At 37.0% G+C, this 20,274-nt stretch overlaps 1 protein-coding gene across 1 annotated transcript; it reads right to left on the bottom strand.

The window, feature by feature from the left end:
• Positions 1-5,540: 5,540 nt before the first annotated feature.
• On the bottom strand, positions 5,541-9,457 carry LOC103444002 (AP2-like ethylene-responsive transcription factor At1g16060). Its single transcript, XM_008382910.4, has 8 exons — positions 9,100-9,457; positions 8,853-8,935; positions 8,689-8,697; positions 8,465-8,553; positions 8,236-8,309; positions 8,103-8,153; positions 7,617-7,693; positions 5,541-6,326 (listed from the first exon to the last, which is right to left on the bottom strand). The coding sequence occupies exons 1-8, from the start codon at positions 9,276-9,278 to the stop codon at positions 5,773-5,775; spliced, it is 1,116 nt and encodes a 371-aa protein (XP_008381132.3). The 5' UTR covers positions 9,279-9,457; the 3' UTR covers positions 5,541-5,772.
• Between the last annotated feature and the right edge of the window lie 10,817 nt (positions 9,458-20,274).

Here is a 20,274-nt window from a genome sequence, read left to right as displayed (position 1 = left end):
TGGGCTTGACATTCAAATCCCATTGGGCCTTGCGGCCCAAAACTAATCCGAGGTCTTTAACGAACTTTATTCATTTGATTAATTAACATATTAATTAATCCTTGCCATAAATAATTAAACCATTTAATTATCCTTACTCATCTCCATTGTTTATTCAATCTCTACCTTACACGGTGTACGATCCATTAGGTTCCTTTTAGCGAGGCAGTGGGCGATTAGAACTCTTTCAAATCGATTGTGAATTGAAACTTACTTTCAATTCTCCCTTTTGGTGATTATACACGTTTAGGGCTTCCACAAACCAAGAGTGACACCTAGCAGTATGTCATGGTTACCCAAGCTAATCAGAAGAGGTGGAGAACCTATTCAGTTTAGGATTACAATGCAATACGGTCTTTCTCTAATACAATACTCTTGACCGCATTGTTTGGTTTGATAGTTTAATCATGTCTACTATCCAATGTGATTCATTTACTTATATGATTACATTGAATGTGATTTGGAACGACTTCCTAAATCTCATTCATACTCTGGCCAGAGATTCTTAATCATATCATAGAGTATTCTCCCTCAAACAGTTTGAAGGTTAGAGATCCCTTGTTGCGCATTCACCTGCCTCCATGGCTAAGTGGCTTAATCCCAACTATGTCGTGGACACCCACGGATGGAGTGACTTTGACATAGTCAAAGATCAAGGACCTAACCACAAGACAACTATGATGCCTCAGGTCAAATGACTACTTTGCATTATCCCAACCATGAGTTCTCATGTGACATGAGTATGAGAACTCCTCGTTGATCGTGTTCAGTGGACTCATTCACTATTGAGCACTTACATGCTTGTCTTGGTGTTAATCACACCAATGACTCGAGACCAGTCACTCTCCCTGAGAGAAGACATAGTATGTACTGATCTTAACGGACTGTCAATGCCCAATTGGTAATCCTATGATCAGGAACGTTTAGGATATGTATACGAAAGAGAATAGTCTCATGAATCTAACTTGTTTAAATTACATTCTCCTAATTACATATTCCTTGGACTTATCGTTTAAGCATATAACATTTATATGAGACGGCTTAAAACAATAATCTTTGCCCTTGATATTAAACTAGATTAGTTTAACATGTGAAATGTCCGTAAAGTATCATCATATGATTGGTTTTAGGGCACATTTCCAACAAAATGCAATGTCCTAAAGATAGAATTTCGCCTATACTCTTGTGCTTGTAGTTCGGCAGGCGTCGATCTCCCAGGATTCAACAATCTATAATCCTAAGTCAAAGCACTTCAATCTTCGGATTCTGGCGAACTTTATATATTCCGTACTCTCAAGACACAACTCGGAATTTGACACATGAAGCATGAGAGAACAAAGTGGGGAAACCCTATTTCTCAAACAACAACAACAACAACAACAACAAAGCCTTTTCCCACTAAGTAGGGTCGGCTATATGAATCCTAGAACGCCATTGCGCTCGGTTTTGTGTCATGTCCTCCGTTAGATCCAAGTACTCAAGTCTTTTCTTAGGGTCTCTTCCAAAATTTTCCTAGGTCTTCCTCTACCCCTTCGGCCCTGAACCTCTGTCCCGTAGTCACATTTTCGAACCGGAGCGTCAGTAGGCATTCTTTGCACATGTCCAAACCACCGGAACCGATTTTCTCTCATATTTCCTTCAATTTTGGCTACTCCTACTTTACCTCAGATATCCTCATTCCCAATCTTATCCTTTCTGGTGTGCCCATACATCCCACGAAGCATCCTCATCTCCGCTACACCCATTTTGTGTACGTGTTGATGCTTCACCGCCCAACATTCTGTGCCATACAACATCGCTGGCCTTATTGCCGTCCTATAAAATTTTCCCTTGAGCTTCAGTGGCCTACGACGGTCACACAACACGCCAGATGCACTCTTATACTTCATCCATCCAGCTTGTATTCTATGGTTGAGATCTCCATCTAATTCTCCGTTCTCTTGCAAGATAGATCCTAGGTAGCGAAAACGGTCACTTTTTGTGATCTTCGCTAGATTGCTCCGGTCATTAGTGTGGATAAGTATATAAATGGATAGAGATAGGAAAGCAAACACAAGATGTACGTGGTTCACCCAGATTGGCTACGTCCACGGAATAGAGGAGTTCTCATTAATTGTGAAGGGTTTACACAAGTACATAGGTTCAAGCTCTCCTTTAGTGAGTACAAGTGAATGATTTAGTACAAATGACATTAGGAAATATTGTGGGAGAATGATCTCGTAACCACGAAACTTCTAAGTACCGGAGTGTGGTATCGTCTTGACTTGCCTTATCTGTCTCATAGGTAGATGTGGCATCTTCTCTGGAAGTACTCTTCCTCCATCCAGGGGTGGTATCTGTAACTGGTGGAGATGCACAAGGTAATGTATCAATTTCACTTGAAGCTTACTTGTAGTTTCAGGCTTGGTCAAGCGCGATACAAACCATGTAGTAGGAGTCCCCCAAGTCGCCGAGCTAGGAGATCTGCTGAAAGAGGTGACAGACAAGGTAAGCAATCAGAGCTCCGGCTGATTGTTCACATTTTCCCTATCTTGCAGGCAGCATGAAGGATAAAGAGAAGAAAAATGAGAAGAGATGATATGAGATACTTTTGCTTTTGAAGAAGTAACTTTCCACAGGCTTATTCTTGAACTGGGCTGGAGGGTTTTCTGGTTTCCTCAAGAGTATAAGGCCGACTGAAGAATTTGAGGGTCAAAACAAGTCCATCAAATCTAGAGTACGTTCGACCCTGCTGATATGGGATACTTTTGCTTTTGACAGAGTAGTGGATGTATCGGCACGTGTGCTGTTACGCTTGTCTCCACATGCTTCCTTGTATCCTTCTCACTTGCCCTATCTGTTCCTCAGGTAGATGCGGTATCTTCCCTGGAAGCATAAGATGTTGAAGATGAGTACTCGAGAGCAATGCCAGGTAAGTAATCAGGTAAGGGGTTCCAGGCAGTCAATTCCTGGCTGGAAGCTTGATTCCAAGTGCTGACTGATTGCTCTCTTTCTCCTTGTCTTGCAGGTAAGAACAAGGCCAAAGGAAAAGACAGGGAAAAAGCATGATATGGGATACTCTTGCTTTTAACCCTGATGATATGAGATATTCTTGCTCTAGTATAGCTTGTTTACAGAGGTATTATCGGGGGGAAAGAAAGCTGAATATTTCGAAAGGCTTCGTTGGGAGTGCTCTCTCAGATAAGAGGAAGGGTTGAGCATTTTTGCAGGTCTGCCTGTCCGTTGGGGATGGAGGTCGACATATATAGGAGTCTCCCTAACATCAAGTAATAATGCTATTCCTTTACCCTGCTTGGTCATAGCACGGTAGTGGGAGCTGCCAGCTTCACATGTTTTAACTCTGTCAGAGCACTTTGAAAAAGTGGTCTGTGGTATCTGGAAAGCCGATGTTGCGTGTGAAGATTACAGACAAGCTTTATCCAAGGAGATCCAGCTCTTGAAGTTGGGAAAGTGGTGCCTCTTCGGTTTCGAACAAGCAATCCTGTTGGGGTCTGGCTCTCGAGATTCGGATAACGATGCCTCTTCGATTTTTGAGAAAGCAATCCTGCTGGGGGTCTGGCTCTCGAGATTCGGAGAGCGGTGTCTCTTCGATTTTTGAGAAAGTAATCATGTTGGGAGTCTGGCTCTCGAGATTCGGAGGGCGGTGCCTCTTCGATTTTGGAGCAAGCAATCTTGTTGGGAGTGTTTTCTCGAATGTGAGTAAAGGTTGGGCATCTTTGCTAGTCTACCTTGCCACGAAGCACAGAGGTTGACACACAGGGACTTTCCAATTATCCAGCAGTGGTACTGTTCCTTTACCCTCTCTTCGATTTTTGAGAAAGTAATCATGTTGGGAGTCTGGCTCTCGAGATTCGGAGGGCGGTGCCTCTTCGATTTTGGAGCAAGCAATCTTGTTGGGAGTGTTTTCTCGAATGTGAGTAAAGGTTGGGCATCTTTGCTAGTCTACCTTGCCACGAAGCACAGAGGTTGACACACAGGGACTTTCCAATTATCCAGCAGTGGTACTGTTCCTTTACCCTCTCTTCGATTTTTGAGAAAGTAATCATGTTGGGAGTCTGGCTCTCGAGATTTGGAGGGCGGTGCCTCTTTGATTTCGTATGAAATATAATTTCATAAGATGGATTGTGCACACCATTAATGATAGTCAACCTAGTGGTGGATCCAATTATTAAAGATTAGAATAGAGAGTAAGTTGATCATCGAGGGGAATGAGGCTAAAGCCAACATAACTAATGAATCAGCCGAGTGGAAACCTAACTTAGTTGATTGGAGATCCCATGGTCTAAGTTCAATAGGCAAACTGGTCGGGCATGATTCAAAGAAGTTAACACACTATATACCTCATTCCTATGATTGAAGCAATGTGTTATCTGCAGACGTTTTAGGTTGTATATTTATACTTAATGACAGTGATATCTTATAAATAAGAGGAATGGAGCAGACTATTCTTAATCAGTGGTGACCTATGTGAGAGTAGAAGTGGGTCGCTTCTATGAGAATGAGATGGCTAAATTCTCTAAAGCTCTCATGAATCCGGGATTTGTTTAGGACCAAAATGAACACAACCGTATGAACTGGAATATATTAGGATTAGTGATGTGTGTTGCTTATTGTCTCGGTTTACTACTGCGGTGAACAATTCAAGATTTTATATTCCCTGCGTCACCAAGTAAATTTGATAAGTATTCACTAGGGTAGGTTCAAGTCCAAAAGACACCTTTCCCGATGCATCTCTTGTCCGCATGTACTCTCAAATTCTTCCTGATTTTTCAGTCATGTGGGAGATTGTTGGAAATTATATATTATAATATGAAATATTGTAATATATAATTTTAATAATTGAATGAAAAATAGTGTTAACCAATTTATTAGAAAGGTTATGTTGTTTAGGTGATACTTGATAAGTAATGTATACTTATAGATGAAAAGTTACATCCCTTTAATAAATAGAAGTTGGATTCTATATAAACCCATGAAACCATTGGTATTAGATATAGAAAATTAGAGTTAATTTTTACTCTTGAGAAATAGGGTTTCCCCACTTTGTTTCTCTCATGCTTCGTTTGTCAAATTCCGAGTTGTGTCTTGAGAGTACGGAATATATAAAGTTCGCCAGAATCTGAAGATTGAAGTGCTTTGACTTCGGATTATAGATTGTTGAATCCTGGGAGATGGACGCCTACCGAACTACAAGCACAAGACTAGGGGCGAAATTCTATCTTTAGGACATTGTATTTATGCAAGCCTCAATCTCCAAGTTTGTTAGTATTTCTAACTTTCTCCCTAGTTGTTTATATTAATCTCATATATAATTGAAATTCTTGTGTTATTTTTTCATATTTTCTAATATTGCTCCAACATGCTACGCACTTAAGCCCTAATCTCTTTGACTATCAAAGGTGTTATTTGTTGATTGTTGTTTAAGTTTTCGTCTGAAAATGGCTAAAACTTCTACCACAACATGCAGGTATAAGATAGAATATAAATGAAGTAAATAGCCCTTAAATGCCAACTTTTGAACTTATCTTATTAGGAAAATATTTGATAAATGAATTTCTACTCCCATCTACATGAAAATCGACCAATGAACAACAACAAATAGCAAACTTTCAAAGTTACCGTCTTCTACTGTGTCAGTGAACACGATGTCCCTTCATATTCACGGGAACATCCAAATAAAACTCATCTTATTCTATAATAGTATACGTCTTCCACTTTCTTTGCGGATCATCTTCATGCATCGAGTTCACAGTGAAAAACAGGTGAAGTAAACGATCGTAAGTCACCAAAAATAATGTCGTCTCCTTCCGCAAAGCTGTTCAAGTCTTGGCAATCAAAATACGTTTGAATGTCATCGGGAAAAATGCGTCTACGTATTTCCGGCTCTGAAAGAGTTGGAGAGCATTCCGTAACAGAGGATCTCTCGAGCATTTCTTTAAACTTAGGAGATTGTAGCAAGAGCCCTAGTGCGGATGACGCCGATGAACCATTTTCTGACCGTGGCAAAACTACGGTTGACTCACTAGCGCTACTCGAACTCGTGTGGTCAGGCATGATCTCCAGTTCTGGTTTATAGTCAGGGTTGTGCATTTGATTGAGGACACCATTAGGGTTTTGCATTTGATGGAGGTCACCGTTAGGGTTTTGTTGAGCGTCGTTAGGCCCGTTTGTATTATCTGGGCACGGAGACTTGATGTAACGGCTAAGATCAAAGTTTGTAACGGCATTAAGTCCACGGTACTCTATTGCTGCCATGTCATATGCTATGGCTGCTTCTTCTTGTGTAGCTGCCAAAATATAGAGATTAAACAATAAAATTCAAAGGTTGTACGTACATAAGAAAGGGTGTGCTATTTACTGTACACTTATTTTTACTTTTCACACGTCATTCTAAGGGTGAGCTGTCGGATTAAATGAATTGAAAAAAAAAAAATCAAAGAACATAAATTAACAAGTTGTGTGTGAGAAGTAAAAAATGTTGCGCTTACACAGCGCCCCTCTCTCTCTCCAAAAAAAGAAAGGAAAACTAATGAAAAAAGTTTGAAAACTTTGAGTTTTAATGATAATGACAAAATAAAGGGTAAAGTGAATAGTACCAGGATTGACTTTTTAATGTAAAAATGTGGTTTTTCGTTAAAATGAACAGTACCGGGTGCTTTTAGTTAAAGTTCCCAAAAAAGAAACGGTGTAGCAATAAAAAATACAAAAATTTAATTTGCTAGCAGATTTTGGTGGAAAGATCTGGAAATTATTTTCGAAAAAATATGAATAAAAATCTTGAAAGGGCAGTTCAGGTTAGGTGATCTACGTACCAACTAAATGGTTTTGATTGCGTAATTTTTATTGTTTTCTTTACCCTATTATCTTGGACCACCTGTGTTGTATTTTTATTAGGAATTCATGGGAAAAAGATTTTTCAATTACATAACTTTACTTTAGTAGTTGAAGTACACCAATGACGTGTGACGAGTCGCATCTTTCCATGTGGCATTTTAAACTTGTAACCAGATTTAGGTTGAAAGAAGGTCATTTCCGGATTCACATTGTGGGAATTCTAGGGATTTTTATATATCAGCCGATCATTGTATATCTTATGATTAGTTTTCGTTACTATTATTTATGTTTAATTTTAAATACAAAAAGTCAAATAATTTCTGACAGTATGATACACAATGAACGGTTAAGATGTGAGATTTCTTAGGATTCCCACAATTTGGATCCGGATGAGATCCACAAATCCATTTAGGTTAACCCACAAGTTAAAGAAAAAGATTCTTTGTTAAGTTATTTTGGCAAACCAAAGATCTTGCTTTCTTGGTTTTTTTTTTATTAACAAATATCCTATATATATATATATATATATATTTCTAATTGACATTTGAAAAAAATAATAACATATTTATTGCTGAAGACTTGAATTCAAAACGGTAAGGCAGTGGTGTATCGTCCTAAACGGATATAACGTTCCTCTTCAAACCACTGTATTCAAATTTTACTTTTTTTTTTTTCCTTTAATATAAATTTTAGTAATAATATCGCTTGTAATAAAAACATTAAATGGTAAAAGTGGGAATTACCGTAGGTTCCAAGGTAAAGGTATTTGTTTCCATATACTCTGCCAATTCGAGCTTCCCATCTTCCATTTTGATGGTGTCTGCAAACATGAATTAAATCAAAGAAATTAAAAACCAAATTTATCTCTATAAAGTATAAAGTCAGTTGTACAATATCTCCCTACATGCGTATAGATTGTGACGGCCACATGTCAACTTTTTGGTAACTTTGAATTATATGCATATAGATTGTGTCATTGCGACAGCCACATCTCAACTTTGTATGAATTGTATAGACTTGCATTTAATTATTTTAGTATGAAAGAAACATTTCGTTAAAGCAATAACTTGGAATTAAAATATATGAATTTAATCAAGTTAGTTAAAACAAGGTGTTCTACTGTATGCACCTAAGTTTGAATCACACGTCTCAGTAGTTAAGATGAATTTAATAAAATTATCTTATCGCTTGTAGAAAAAAAATTAATGAAATTAACAAAATATAAGTACCTTGCCACGCCTCTATACTTTGAAACCCCGCGGGAAAATCCACTACTTTTCCTGTTAATTAATAAAAATTTAAAAGCTCTATTATATATATTTATCAAAGTAGATACGAGATACAAGTTTAATTAATTATCACCTTCGCAATGATCCAATGTATTCTTCTTTCGACTGGCTCTCCAGTTCTATGAGCTCTTCTTGATAAGTGGATAACTACAACAATTAATCAAAGATGTAGAATTAAGGTGGATACATACCATTTCATATACATGTTAATAATATCACAAATTAATTAAAAAAAATGTTTTTGATCAAAGTCCAGAGATGGATCGATCCACCATCCAGTTTTAGTAAAGTGGAAAATATACTGGGAAATTGAGGATTGTATCTCGTCCCCAGTACTTTAATGCTGCCAAGTCATAAGCACGTCCAGCAGCTTCTTCGTCATCATATGCCCCTAAGAAAAATGAAATATCCCACGTATAATTAAATTGATCCATTTCTTGCCCAACCAATAAATCAAATTATGAATTAAAATGACGCAGTAATAAAAAAAATATGAAAATTAACTTGTTTTCAAATCGGGACAGACCTAGATAGACTGCATTTGAGTTGGGATTAATTCCATCAATATCATCATCACCACCAAGAAACCAAAAACACAAGAAAAGGAAAATTGTTAACCCCAAAACAAAAAAGAATTAAGGAGGAAAAAATTAAAAACCAAATCAAGTAAAGAAGAGATTAATGAAGAACCTTGTCTTCCTTTCTTGTTCTGCGACTCATTCCAGCAATTCTTATCCCACAAATGAGCTTCGAATCGACCCGTCCATCGATGCCTAAATTCAAAAACATTAATCAACATTGATCAGTGATATATCACCCTAAGTTAAAAACAGAAATGAAACAAGAACCGGCGGCTAACTCCAAACAAGAAAAGCAAGAAAATGGTAGAAACTATACAATTAATTTAACTAACATGTATCCATGAATATGATATAACCTCGTGACACCACGGTAGACGGAGCTCCGCTGGGGCGGAGAGTCACGGCGAACGCTTTTCTGTGTCCGCTTGCCCTTTGTTGTTGTTGTAGCAGTACTGCTAGTGGTGGTTGTGGTGGTGGTGCTGTTGTTAGTGCTTCCAGCAGTACTGTTCTGCTTTTTCTGTGAGGTTTTCGCCATTAAACTGGCGCTCTCTCTCTCTCTTTCTCTTACCCAAAGAGAGCAAAGAGAGAAAAATAGACAGAGAAGGAGAGAAGAGAGGGAGGGAGATCAGGGATGTGACTAGGTCATATGAGAAGGAAGGAAGGAAGATATACTAGTGCTAATATATTGGAGGATGGGAGCACACAATTAATTAAATGGTATGATTTTCTTGGCACGAAAATTTATAAAGGGAAATTTTATTTGAACCCATATAACCTCTTTCTACCCTCAACTTAAACTTTAAATATGAATTGTCTCTCATATCCTATTGCATAATTATTGTCAAGTGCAAAATGAAATGAACAATAAAACTAAAATTTATCAGTACACCCAATATATACCAATAATCAATCAACTTCTTGTTGCCATCTGGGAACGTGTCGCGCTTTCATCGCATACCGATGGCTGAAACCTGGCGTTTTAATCTAGAGTTGGGTGAAGATGAAAAAGTCAAGTTAACCTGCCCAGTACACAGTGCCTCCAAATGTGTGGTTAATTTGGTTCCCTTCCAACAAAGGACTACAACATTTCACCAGATGGGGCATTGCTCAAAGCTGCTCCAAGGAATGCCGAGACTCTCACTACTCTCTTGTGGGATGTACTTGTGCACCTGCATTTCAGTTCCAGGACTTCAAGTTGGCAAAAACGCTCCGACCTTGTTTCTCTCTTTCCTAGTTACGAGACTCTCATTACGTTGCTTATCATCCCTGAAAATGCATAAGCCTTTAGTGCAGCAATATTATGATTGTACTAGCTCGATGTTACTTCTGAGTTTTTAGATGCTTATGTTATTGTTTATGGATTCAAAGAAACCAAGGGTTCTTCAAACTTCAGATCACATGAATGAAAAGATGATCCAATGGACCATGTGAAACTTTTGGATTTTGTACTAAATATTGGAGGGATTTTATGATCCAATTTTGATCATTTGCAAAAAATGCATCCTGATTGAACAAAAAATAAAATAAAAACATATGGGATTTCAATTTTTTAATTTTTTTTAAGGAAAACTAATGAAAAAGACTTGAAAACTTTGAGTTTTAATGATAAGGACAAAATAAAGGGCAAAGTGAATAGTACCAGGTTTGACTTTTTAATGTAAAAATGTGGTTTTCGTTAAAGTGAACAGTACCATTGGCTTTTCGATAATACTCCTTTTTTTAATCATCTATATGGGATTAAGCAAAATCAAGTGATGAAAGATTAATTAAAACAGATATGGGATTGAGCAAAATCAGCAAAAAAGAAGGATTAAGAATGATTTTCAAAACACTGATTTGATTTTTTGATTTTTTAAATGGGTGTAAAAATAAATTTATATATTGAATTGTGTTTGTGAGGGTAGTTTAGGTAGTAAGTATGTGTTTAAAGAGATATTAATAATTTAATTAAAAATAATAGGGACACTTTGGATGCGGTTCCTAACTATCAATATTCTTTGATTGAAACCTTGTTAGTTTTTAGTTTTTTTATTGAGGTCCCTGACATTAATGTAATAATGTAAGTTACTATATTTTTTTAATTAAAAAAATAAAAATTGAAATTTGTAATTGTTTATATTAATGAGATTTTAAATAAAACCCATAATTTATGGGATTAAAAATAATAAAATATAAATTATACTCTCTATTATATTGTGTGTGTGTGTGTGTGTATACATATATGTATGGGTACATTAACCGAAATTAACAAAAAAAGTTATTGTACCAAAACATGGATACATTTTTAAATCAACGAAAAAGAATGTATCCATATAAGTTTAAACATGGATTAAAAAATTTGAATGAATTTTATATTAAAAAAAGGGTACATTTTACATATAACAAATTGATATATTTGAGAATGGGTATATTTAAGATTAAAAAAATTGAAAAATTATATGAATGGGTACATTTAAGATTAAAACATTGAGAATCTTTTTATATATAAAAAAAAAACTAATAGGTACAAACTTAATTTAATTTAATTTTTTATTATTTTGAAAATGTTTGAATTGAAAATTAATTAGAAGTTTAATAGAGGTGTGAGTATTAAACCCTAAATTAATTACTAATTTTTATATTAAAAAATTATATAATAAACATGTAAATTCATTATCACATTAATGCTAGGGACTTGAATCAAAATTTGAGAACTAATAAGGTCTTAGTCAATGAACAGTAAAAACTAGGGACCGGATACTAATTTTTCCAAAATAATATAGGTGTAGAGAGTAAGTTGGGTGTAAAAGAGGTTGTATGAGTTCAAACAAAATTTCCCATTTTATAAATGAAATGAAAAATAAATAACACTTATGGATTTGCTGTTAGTATTGAAAATTGGATTGGAACTTGGAACTGGGCTGGGGGGGGGGGTTGGGGTTTACAATTTACGGGGATGGGAGAATAGAAGGGGTTGAGCCGGCTGGATCACAGGTATTTTTGTGACCGTCTCCAAGCGCTTATAGTCTCTACCTGTTGTCCTTACTTTATTTTGGGGCCATTTGTCAAAACTGAAAATTGATAGAACTTTTTCTTCCTTTTGTCCTATATACACACACTATGCTGTTTATATTTATATATCATGCAAATGTGTGTATGTGTGTGTGTGTAATTAGGCCTCATGCCATCAGCTTATTCACCCTTAATTGACTTATAAACTAACTCCCTTTTTGGCCTCTCTTCTTGTTTGTGTGATTATCTTGTTTTTTCCTCCATCTTCGATTATCCGCATCAATTTTTTTAAATTTTATTTTCACTATCATCCATTATACTGATAATTATCACTATTATGTAATTACTCTATCCTAAAATGGATTCTCTGTGCCAGAGTTTTCTTCTATTTTTAAAAAAAAAGGGACCAACAGATGGTTACGCCTTAGCAATCCACCTTTTCAGAAGACGGGAAGACTCACAAAGACCTTTTAGCTTTCCCTAGTCACCATCGTGCTATTCACCAACGTCATGAATTGAACCCAAGATACGCTATGTGGAATATACGGGTCTGAAATTCATCCCCAGCCACTGAACAACCCTGTGGTGGTTTATGCCAGAGTTTTCTTCAAATGCCAATACAAATTAGTCGGCACTAATCATCTATAAGGTTAGCTCCAATACGCCATGAAATTTAGAGTTAAAAGTTGAGGTTAACTTTAATCTTAGACACTTAATCTCTCAAATACAGAAAAACAATATTTGACTCTAAATTTGACACAGTCCTCCTATATAAGCTAAATTTAAAAGTTTAAATTTGAATGACTTTGTATGCATATGACATTGAATAAATTATACCGTCATATTTAGAGTCAAATATAACTTACAACTTTGAATATTTACATTGAAGATAGCCTAACGTAACCATTTTCCTTTTTTTTTTTTTTTTACATCTTCATAATAATTTAGGCTCTTCTAACTTTGTTGAATGTTTGCAATACCACATTTTAGGCCGAGTACAAATTCATAATTTTTAGATTTTAGTTTTGAGATTGGAGATAGCCTTATACACAACTACAATTGACTACTTGAGTTTGTCTATAAATAAGTTAACAACAACCTAAGATTGTGACCACAAAGAAAGGGCGCCTAATTATATAGCTCCGCACTTGTAGATGGCTGATGCCAATGAAAAAAAATCAATTAAGAGTTTAGGGAACTCAATTTTTGAAAAATGGTCATACTCCTCCTCTATGGATCGTCCCACTAACTTACGGGTAGATTGGATCGACGATCCACATTTTGGTCCTACCACTCTGTGCATCTGCATGCTCATCAATTTATATATATGCAATACAGATTAAAAAGCTTTTAATTGGTGCAAACTTCTTGGTGTGTGATGCTTCACTTTGCGGTTTTGTTTTCCCATCAAGTGTAATTGCGCTAAATGAACTCATCATGGTTAACCACCAAAAATCTATCTCTACAAGAAATCAGCAAAATTGTTTGAAACATGGTTGTGCTTAAAGAAAATAGAGGATGTAATCCTGCCATTGCAAATTAACCAAGCACAATCTATTCTTATACTTGAGTTACTACAAGTTAAGATATTAGGTAGCATCTCGGATCGAGAAATTGCCTCGGGACCAACGTGCAAAAGTTTCATACAGTTTTGTTGACAAAAAATCATTTAGACATTAAAATGACTGTATTATTAGTCATGGTCAGATTTAGAAATTGAAAATTAAAATGGTGGAATTGTGAGTTTCGGTGCTTGATGATTTTTTTTTTTATAAAATCGGATATATAATGGTTCAATCGGCTCAAAACATCACAAAAATGTGAGATCATACGCACACAAAAATGTGATTGATGCATATATAATGGTTCAATCGGCTCAAAACATCACAAGGATTTTATAAAATCGCTAGATTCACATATGAATTTTAATTTCTTTTTTTAGTACATCGATATTTTTACACTAAGGGAATGAGGAGTTTGGCAAAGCCACACAATGAGTAGCCTAATTTGGTATCAAATTCGCCATCCATGAGATTTGAACCTAAGACCTCTCACTTTCAAGTGAAGAGGAATACCACTAGACCGTAGTATTGAGTGGCCATATAAATTTTTAAATCATGCTTTAAATTAACATCTAAATGGCGTGCAGTTGTTTTTCATGATAATCAAACATGTTCAGTGCTAACATAAAAGGAAACTCATTCAATAAAATCAAGAATTGCCATACATACTTGAGTCTGGGATTGAAACCAATAAGCCATGTAACCGTTGACAGAAACTAAATTTATGCAGAAGACTGCAAGAAACAAACTAAAATTCGCACTATCCTAATCGACATGAACATGCAGATGAGATGCATGTTTGACATAAATTTACAAAATGATTTAGTCAATGCAACACACACTAATTAATTTTCTAAAAATTTCAAATCGAACATTGAATATTGTCCAAAAGTTTTGAAAATTTATTTGCCAAATTGTTCGGGCGAAGATTTCCCCAAAGATGGCTCCTTGGCATTCAGCACAGCTCTCCAAGGGATTGGCCCTTTGGATGTGTAGTCAGGCTCTTGCCTGTTGATGTGTTGCAATAAAAAGACATAGTTAGTTTTGAAAGGTGCCTTTGTGGGGCCTTAGGTGTAGGCCTTGAGGCTCCCAATCAAAACTAACTAAGTGCTAAGCGTGCCATTGCTATCTCAGTATAGCAGACGTAGAACAAGATTTTGTTTAGTCGATTACTTGCGCCCCAAGTTTCTCGGACTTCTTGTTATCAAAGGATTGTCGTGGATGGGTTAAGTCCACATTAAGTTCTTTTTCTTGCCTTGTGACCAAGGACTTTCAGTTCATAGTCTTGTATATTTGAATGAGGGGAGTCCAGATCCCTTAAGTTATTTGTTTGGTTCTTGATTGGTTTTACATGAAAGCATATCTATTAAATTGACCAAATCCAGATACAAATAAGACTTTTAAAGTAGGAAAATAGGCGGATATGACTTGAATACAAATTGTAGAATGTATTAAGTAATAGATCTATAAATTTAGAAAGCAAACAAAGAGCTTCAGGCAAGATTTCACATTGTCTGGCAAGGTTAAACCTCTTGCAGTCACTTCTCCTTGAGTTTACAGAGGTTTCTATGCTAGAAAGGGATGGATGGTAAACCAGTTTACATAAGGGAATCGATGCTACGCCACTAGGGGTAATAGCATAGCTTCTAATCAAGACAAAAGATAGATTTTGTGAGGGAGATATCCTGAAAAGGATTGAGATTCGGGTTGATTACAGCTTTTAGATGCAAATCTGGCTTGAGAGCAGAGTTTGTATGTTTGTTTGTTTGATTGGTTGAGTGTCCTTGCCTCTGGGGCCTTTTCTTCCTTTTATAGGTGAATTAGCCCGACTGCAGTGACTTTGCTCTTGCCCGAAAACACTTGAAGGGTAGTGAGTCATCATCTTTTTACTTGTATTGCCACTGAAAAGTATTTTTTGGCTGATTGTGAGTTAGTCCCCATCATTTGACATTTAAATCAAAGGCACATGACCTATGCATTAATGGGAAGGCGCCAATTTGTCTCTGGGCTTGATGCTTGGGCTTCGGGCAAATCTCTTTTCGAATTGGCATCTTTGGGCTTCCATACACTTGCAGCCCAATGTTCAAATATTAACCCAAATAGTGCCCCCTTTAATCATTGTTGAGGCTGCAATCTCAGGCGCTAATAATGATTAAATAACCGTCGCACGCATTCTCTCGGGATTTGCACCAATTAAAGCGGCCGTTGGTTAACAAAAACCCTTGCGCTAACCCATGAGCTTCATCGTTAAGTAACCTCTCACTATATAATTCTTCCTTAACCCCTTCGGCAAAGAAACTTAACCATTTCAAGCCTTCGAACTCCCAGAAATTCCAGTACGCTCTTGCCTTCTCAGTTTTTCAATTCTTGCCCCCTTAATTCCAACTTTTCCTTCTATCTTCCTCTCAAAGTCCTTAATGGCACCCAAAGTTGCTTGAATCCAATCTTCCTGCGAGAGTGGTAAGGGGATTTCCACCATGTGCCGCTTACTTAATAGCCTTCATCGCCCTCGAGCAGGCATGCACACTGAACCTTCTTCGAGGAGGAAGGAGTGCACTCCTTATGACCTACATGGACTTTTCAAGTCCCAATTGCCGTTGAAAACAACATGCTTAAGGAGAAATCAAATTTTATAATATCCTTGGAAAGGTGCACTACTTCTAGCTTTTGTTTTAGGACTTCTATGGCATTGAGGAGTAACCGAGCAACTTTAATCGCACCGGTAGATTCTACTTGTGGCTATAAAGCTATATTCTCTTGCACTGATATCTATAGCTTCTGCTTTCTTGATCACTTTATCATCATGGGTGTATGCTTCGAGATCAACTACCACGACCTTGTTGGTTTTAGGATCAACTTTAAAGACTTTGGTAAGAGTTGTGGAAAAAGGCTCTGTTATGGAGGCAAGGATCACAATGGTGTCTTCTCAAAGTGAGAGGTTAGAAGAGCAACTATCAAATGATCTTTAGACAACCAGGATTCTAGGATAGTTACTCTATTCAAGGATGTAAAACTATTGAGTTGATTCTTATGTAACTTCATCATTCAATGAAATGAAAATGACTTCTTTAATTCACTTTGGCTTGCATTTCCTTGTTGAAACTCAACTATGATGAGCACATAAGCTAACTTTAGATTTCTTGCAATGCTTATACTTCTTCAATGTAGTAATCCTTAACATCCTACAAGGTTGGGTGATATTTCATAAAAAACTTAGCGTTGATTGGATGCTTCTGTAAGCTTCCTTCCACATCTGCCAAGTAATATCTTCATTTGTCCAGTACTTGGTTGATAATGAAATGACCCTCCCAAGTCGGGCTCCATTTCCGAAATCCTCTAACTTGAGCTCCCAAAGGCATAATTGCTTTCCAAACTCTCATTCCTTGAAGGTCTTTAATTTTACTTTCTTGTTGTATGCTTGGGCAACAGCTTTTTTCCCTTCTTGAATTTTATCTCGAGCTCCAATTCGGGTTGTATCTAGATCTTCAACTCCTTGAAACATAGCCTGAATGTATTCTTCACTGTGTATCCCGAATTGGTTCTGAATCCTGACAGAACTCACATTAATCTCCATAGGGAGTACAACATCTTGCCCGAAGGTTAGAGCATAAGGAGTAGTTCCAGTTGTTGCCCTCTTGAAAGTTCTATAAGCCCACAATGTTTCTCCTAGTTTCTCATGCCACTTTTCTGGACTCTCGGCCACCATTCTTTTAATAATGTTCACTAAGATCTTGTTGCTGGCTTTTGCTTGACCATTTGACTGGGGGTAGTAAGGACTAGACTGAATCATCTTTATTTTGAACTTACTTGCAAATTCCTCTACTTCTTTTGAAATAAAAGATGGCTTGAGGTCTGTGACAATTGTTTCGAGCACCCCAAGTCTGTGTAGGATCTTGGTTTCAATGAATTTCTTGACTGTGGTTGAAGTGATAGTCTTCACAGCTGAAGCTTCTACCTACTTGGTGAAGTAATCAGTTGCCACAATTATGAATGTGCGTCCCTTGCTAGAGGCTAGGTGAATTTGCTCGATGAAGTCCATTGCCCATCCTTTAAAGGGCCAAGGTTTGACCACGGGGTTCAAGGGTATTAAGGGCATATGTTGACGAGGTCCATGCCTTTGACATTCTTCGTACCCTTGGGCATAAGCCTTGCAGTCTTTTTCCATCTTGGGCTAGAAATAGCCATATCTTCTAAGCAACCATCTCATCTTAGTTCCAGCCTTATGTGCCTCACATATTCCTTCATGTACTTCGGCCATTACCCTAATTGATTCTTCTTAGCCTAAACATTTAAGCAAAAGTCCATCTGAGTCTTTCTTAATAGATTTCCATTCCACAAAACATACTTAGTTGCTTGTTGTCTATTTTTCTTACTTGTGGGGAATGATGGATCTTTCAAATACTGAACAATAGGTGTCCTCCAATCCTCTCTCTATTTCTTCAGTCATCACATCTAGGCTGAATCCCCTTTCAAAGATAGAGGGGAGATGTCTCTTTTTAACTTCTATATCCCTTTCGAACTTCTTTTCTTGGATCTGTGCTCCAGAAACTAATTGTGCCATCTCATTGGCAATCGTGTTTGATGCTCTGGGAATATGGCTGACTGATATTTCAATGCCCTAATAGTGCAATAGTTTTGTGGATGCCAAATAGTAACCTGCCATGGTGATGTGTCTGCACTTGTATTCTCTATTTAACTGATTGATCACCAATTCTGAATCACCAAACATCTTAACTTCAATTGCCCCTAACTCTATTAAAATCCCCAGGCCAATTATCAATGCCTCATACTCTGCCTGATTGTTGGTAATCTCTTGATAATCTAGAAGGAATGAATATTAATGGTGAGCACCCCTGGGATCAGTGATGACAATCCCAGCCCTCGCATCATTTTGAGTGCAAGAACCATCAAAATATAGTCTCAAAGGAGAGATCCAGAGGCTAGTTATTCTTTTTATTTTTTGCTGGATCTATTTTTCTCTGCCCGAGAAGGCTTTGCTTGGCGGGATCCACATACTAGCTACCTCAAGAGTTCCTGAGATATTGATAATCTCTTCTTGAAACTTCTGGTGCTTAGTGATAGAAGTATATTTATGCGACTTAGTTAGCTTGTTCTTGTGCATTTATGTTGTTATTTCTTAGTTAATTTAGTATTTCAAGCCATTTTCGTGTGTTTGTAGGTTTAAAGGGCTAAAGTGGCAAGAAAGTGCATTTTGGTGCCTTTTGCAGCAGTTTTGGGCTTGGAATGAATATCACATGCTTGGAGCAAGGGAGATGGATGAATTGAAGACCTAAAGATACAAGGATTCCTAGAAGAATGAGGATTCCTACTTACACAAGGATTCCTACAAGAAGAAGGAATGTTAAGCCAAGGTTTCATACTTTGGTTTTAACCTTTTCTAATCCTATAAGTCCCTAAGTTCCAGCAACAAAGAAGACTCCTAATCGTATTAAAACACTAAATAAGAACTTCTAGACATCCAACATTCCTTGCTGCACCTCTCTTGTCCCTTTTCTCTTCCTTGCCGTGCAAGGGAAAACCTTTCTTTCCTATTTCCTACACCAAATCACATTCCTTTTTTAACTAAAAAGCCTTGCCGCATATCACTTTATTCTTTCCTTTGATTTCTGATTTTGTTTTCCTTTTTTCTAGTAGTTTTGACTTAATTTCTGTTAACCTAAATAAGTTAGGGTTTTGATTTCCTAAAACCTTAAATACTTCCCTTTGCCACACAAAAAAGACATCATTCTTCCCATCCATTCTCCAATACACACATCTAGCCGCACCCATACACTCTCATCACCCATCACTTATCCACCACCACAATTCACCACAAAAAATCATCAACCATACCTTGTGCCGTAGCAAAGAAGAAGGAGATGTTGGAAATGTGCCCTAAAACCAATCATGTGATGATACTTTACGGACATTTCACATGTTAATCTAATCTAGTTTAATATAAAGGGCAAAGATTATTGTTTGAGCCGTCTCATATAAATGTTATATGCTTAAACGATAAAGTCCAAGGAATATGTGATTGGGAGAATGCAATCTAATGAAGTTAGATTCATGAGACCATTCTTTCGTAGACACATCCTAAATGTTCCTGATCATAGGATTGCCAATTGGGCATTGACAGTCCGTCAAGATCGGTACGTGCTATGTCTTCTCTCAGGGAGAGTGACTAGTCTCGAGTCATTGGTGTGTGTGACATCAAGACAAGTACGTAGGTGCTCAGTAGAGAATGAGTTCACTGAACGCGATCAACGAAGAGTTCTCATACTCATGTCACATGAGAACTCATGGTTGGGATAATGCAAAGTAGTCATTTGACCTGAGTCATCACAGTTGTCTTGTGGTTAAGTCCTTGATCTTTGATTATGTCAAACGTCATTCCATTGGAGTGTCCACGGCATCGTTGGGGTTAAGCCACTTAGCCATGGAGGCAAGTGAATGCGCAACAAGAGATCTCTAACCTTCAAACTGTTTGAGGGAGAATACTCTATGATATGATTTAGAATCTCTGGCCAGAGTATGAATGAGATTTAGAAAAGTCGTTCTAAATCACATTCAAGGTAATCATATAAGCACACGAATCACATTGGATAGTAGACATGAATAAATAAACTATCAAACCAAACAATGTGGTCAAGAGTATTGTATTAGAGAAAGACCGTATTGCATTTGTAATCCCAAACTGAATAGGTTTTCTCTACCTCTTCTGATTAGCTTGGGTAACCATGATATGCTGCAAGGTGTCACTCATGGTTTGTGGAAGCCCTAAACGTGTGTAATCACTAAAGGGAGAATTGAAAGTAAGTTTCAATTCACAATCGATATAAAATGGTTTTAATCGCCCACTGCCTCGCTAAAAGGAACCTAATGGATCGCACACCGTGTAAGGTGGAGATTGAAGAAATAATGGAGATGAGTAAGAATGATTAAATGGTTTAATCATTTATTTATGGCAATGATTAA

Source organism: Malus domestica, chromosome 09 (genome assembly GCF_042453785.1).
Source record: "Malus domestica chromosome 09, GDT2T_hap1".
Taxonomy (NCBI): Eukaryota; Viridiplantae; Streptophyta; class Magnoliopsida; order Rosales; family Rosaceae; genus Malus; species Malus domestica.
This window is presented reverse-complemented; position numbering and strand designations above follow the sequence as displayed.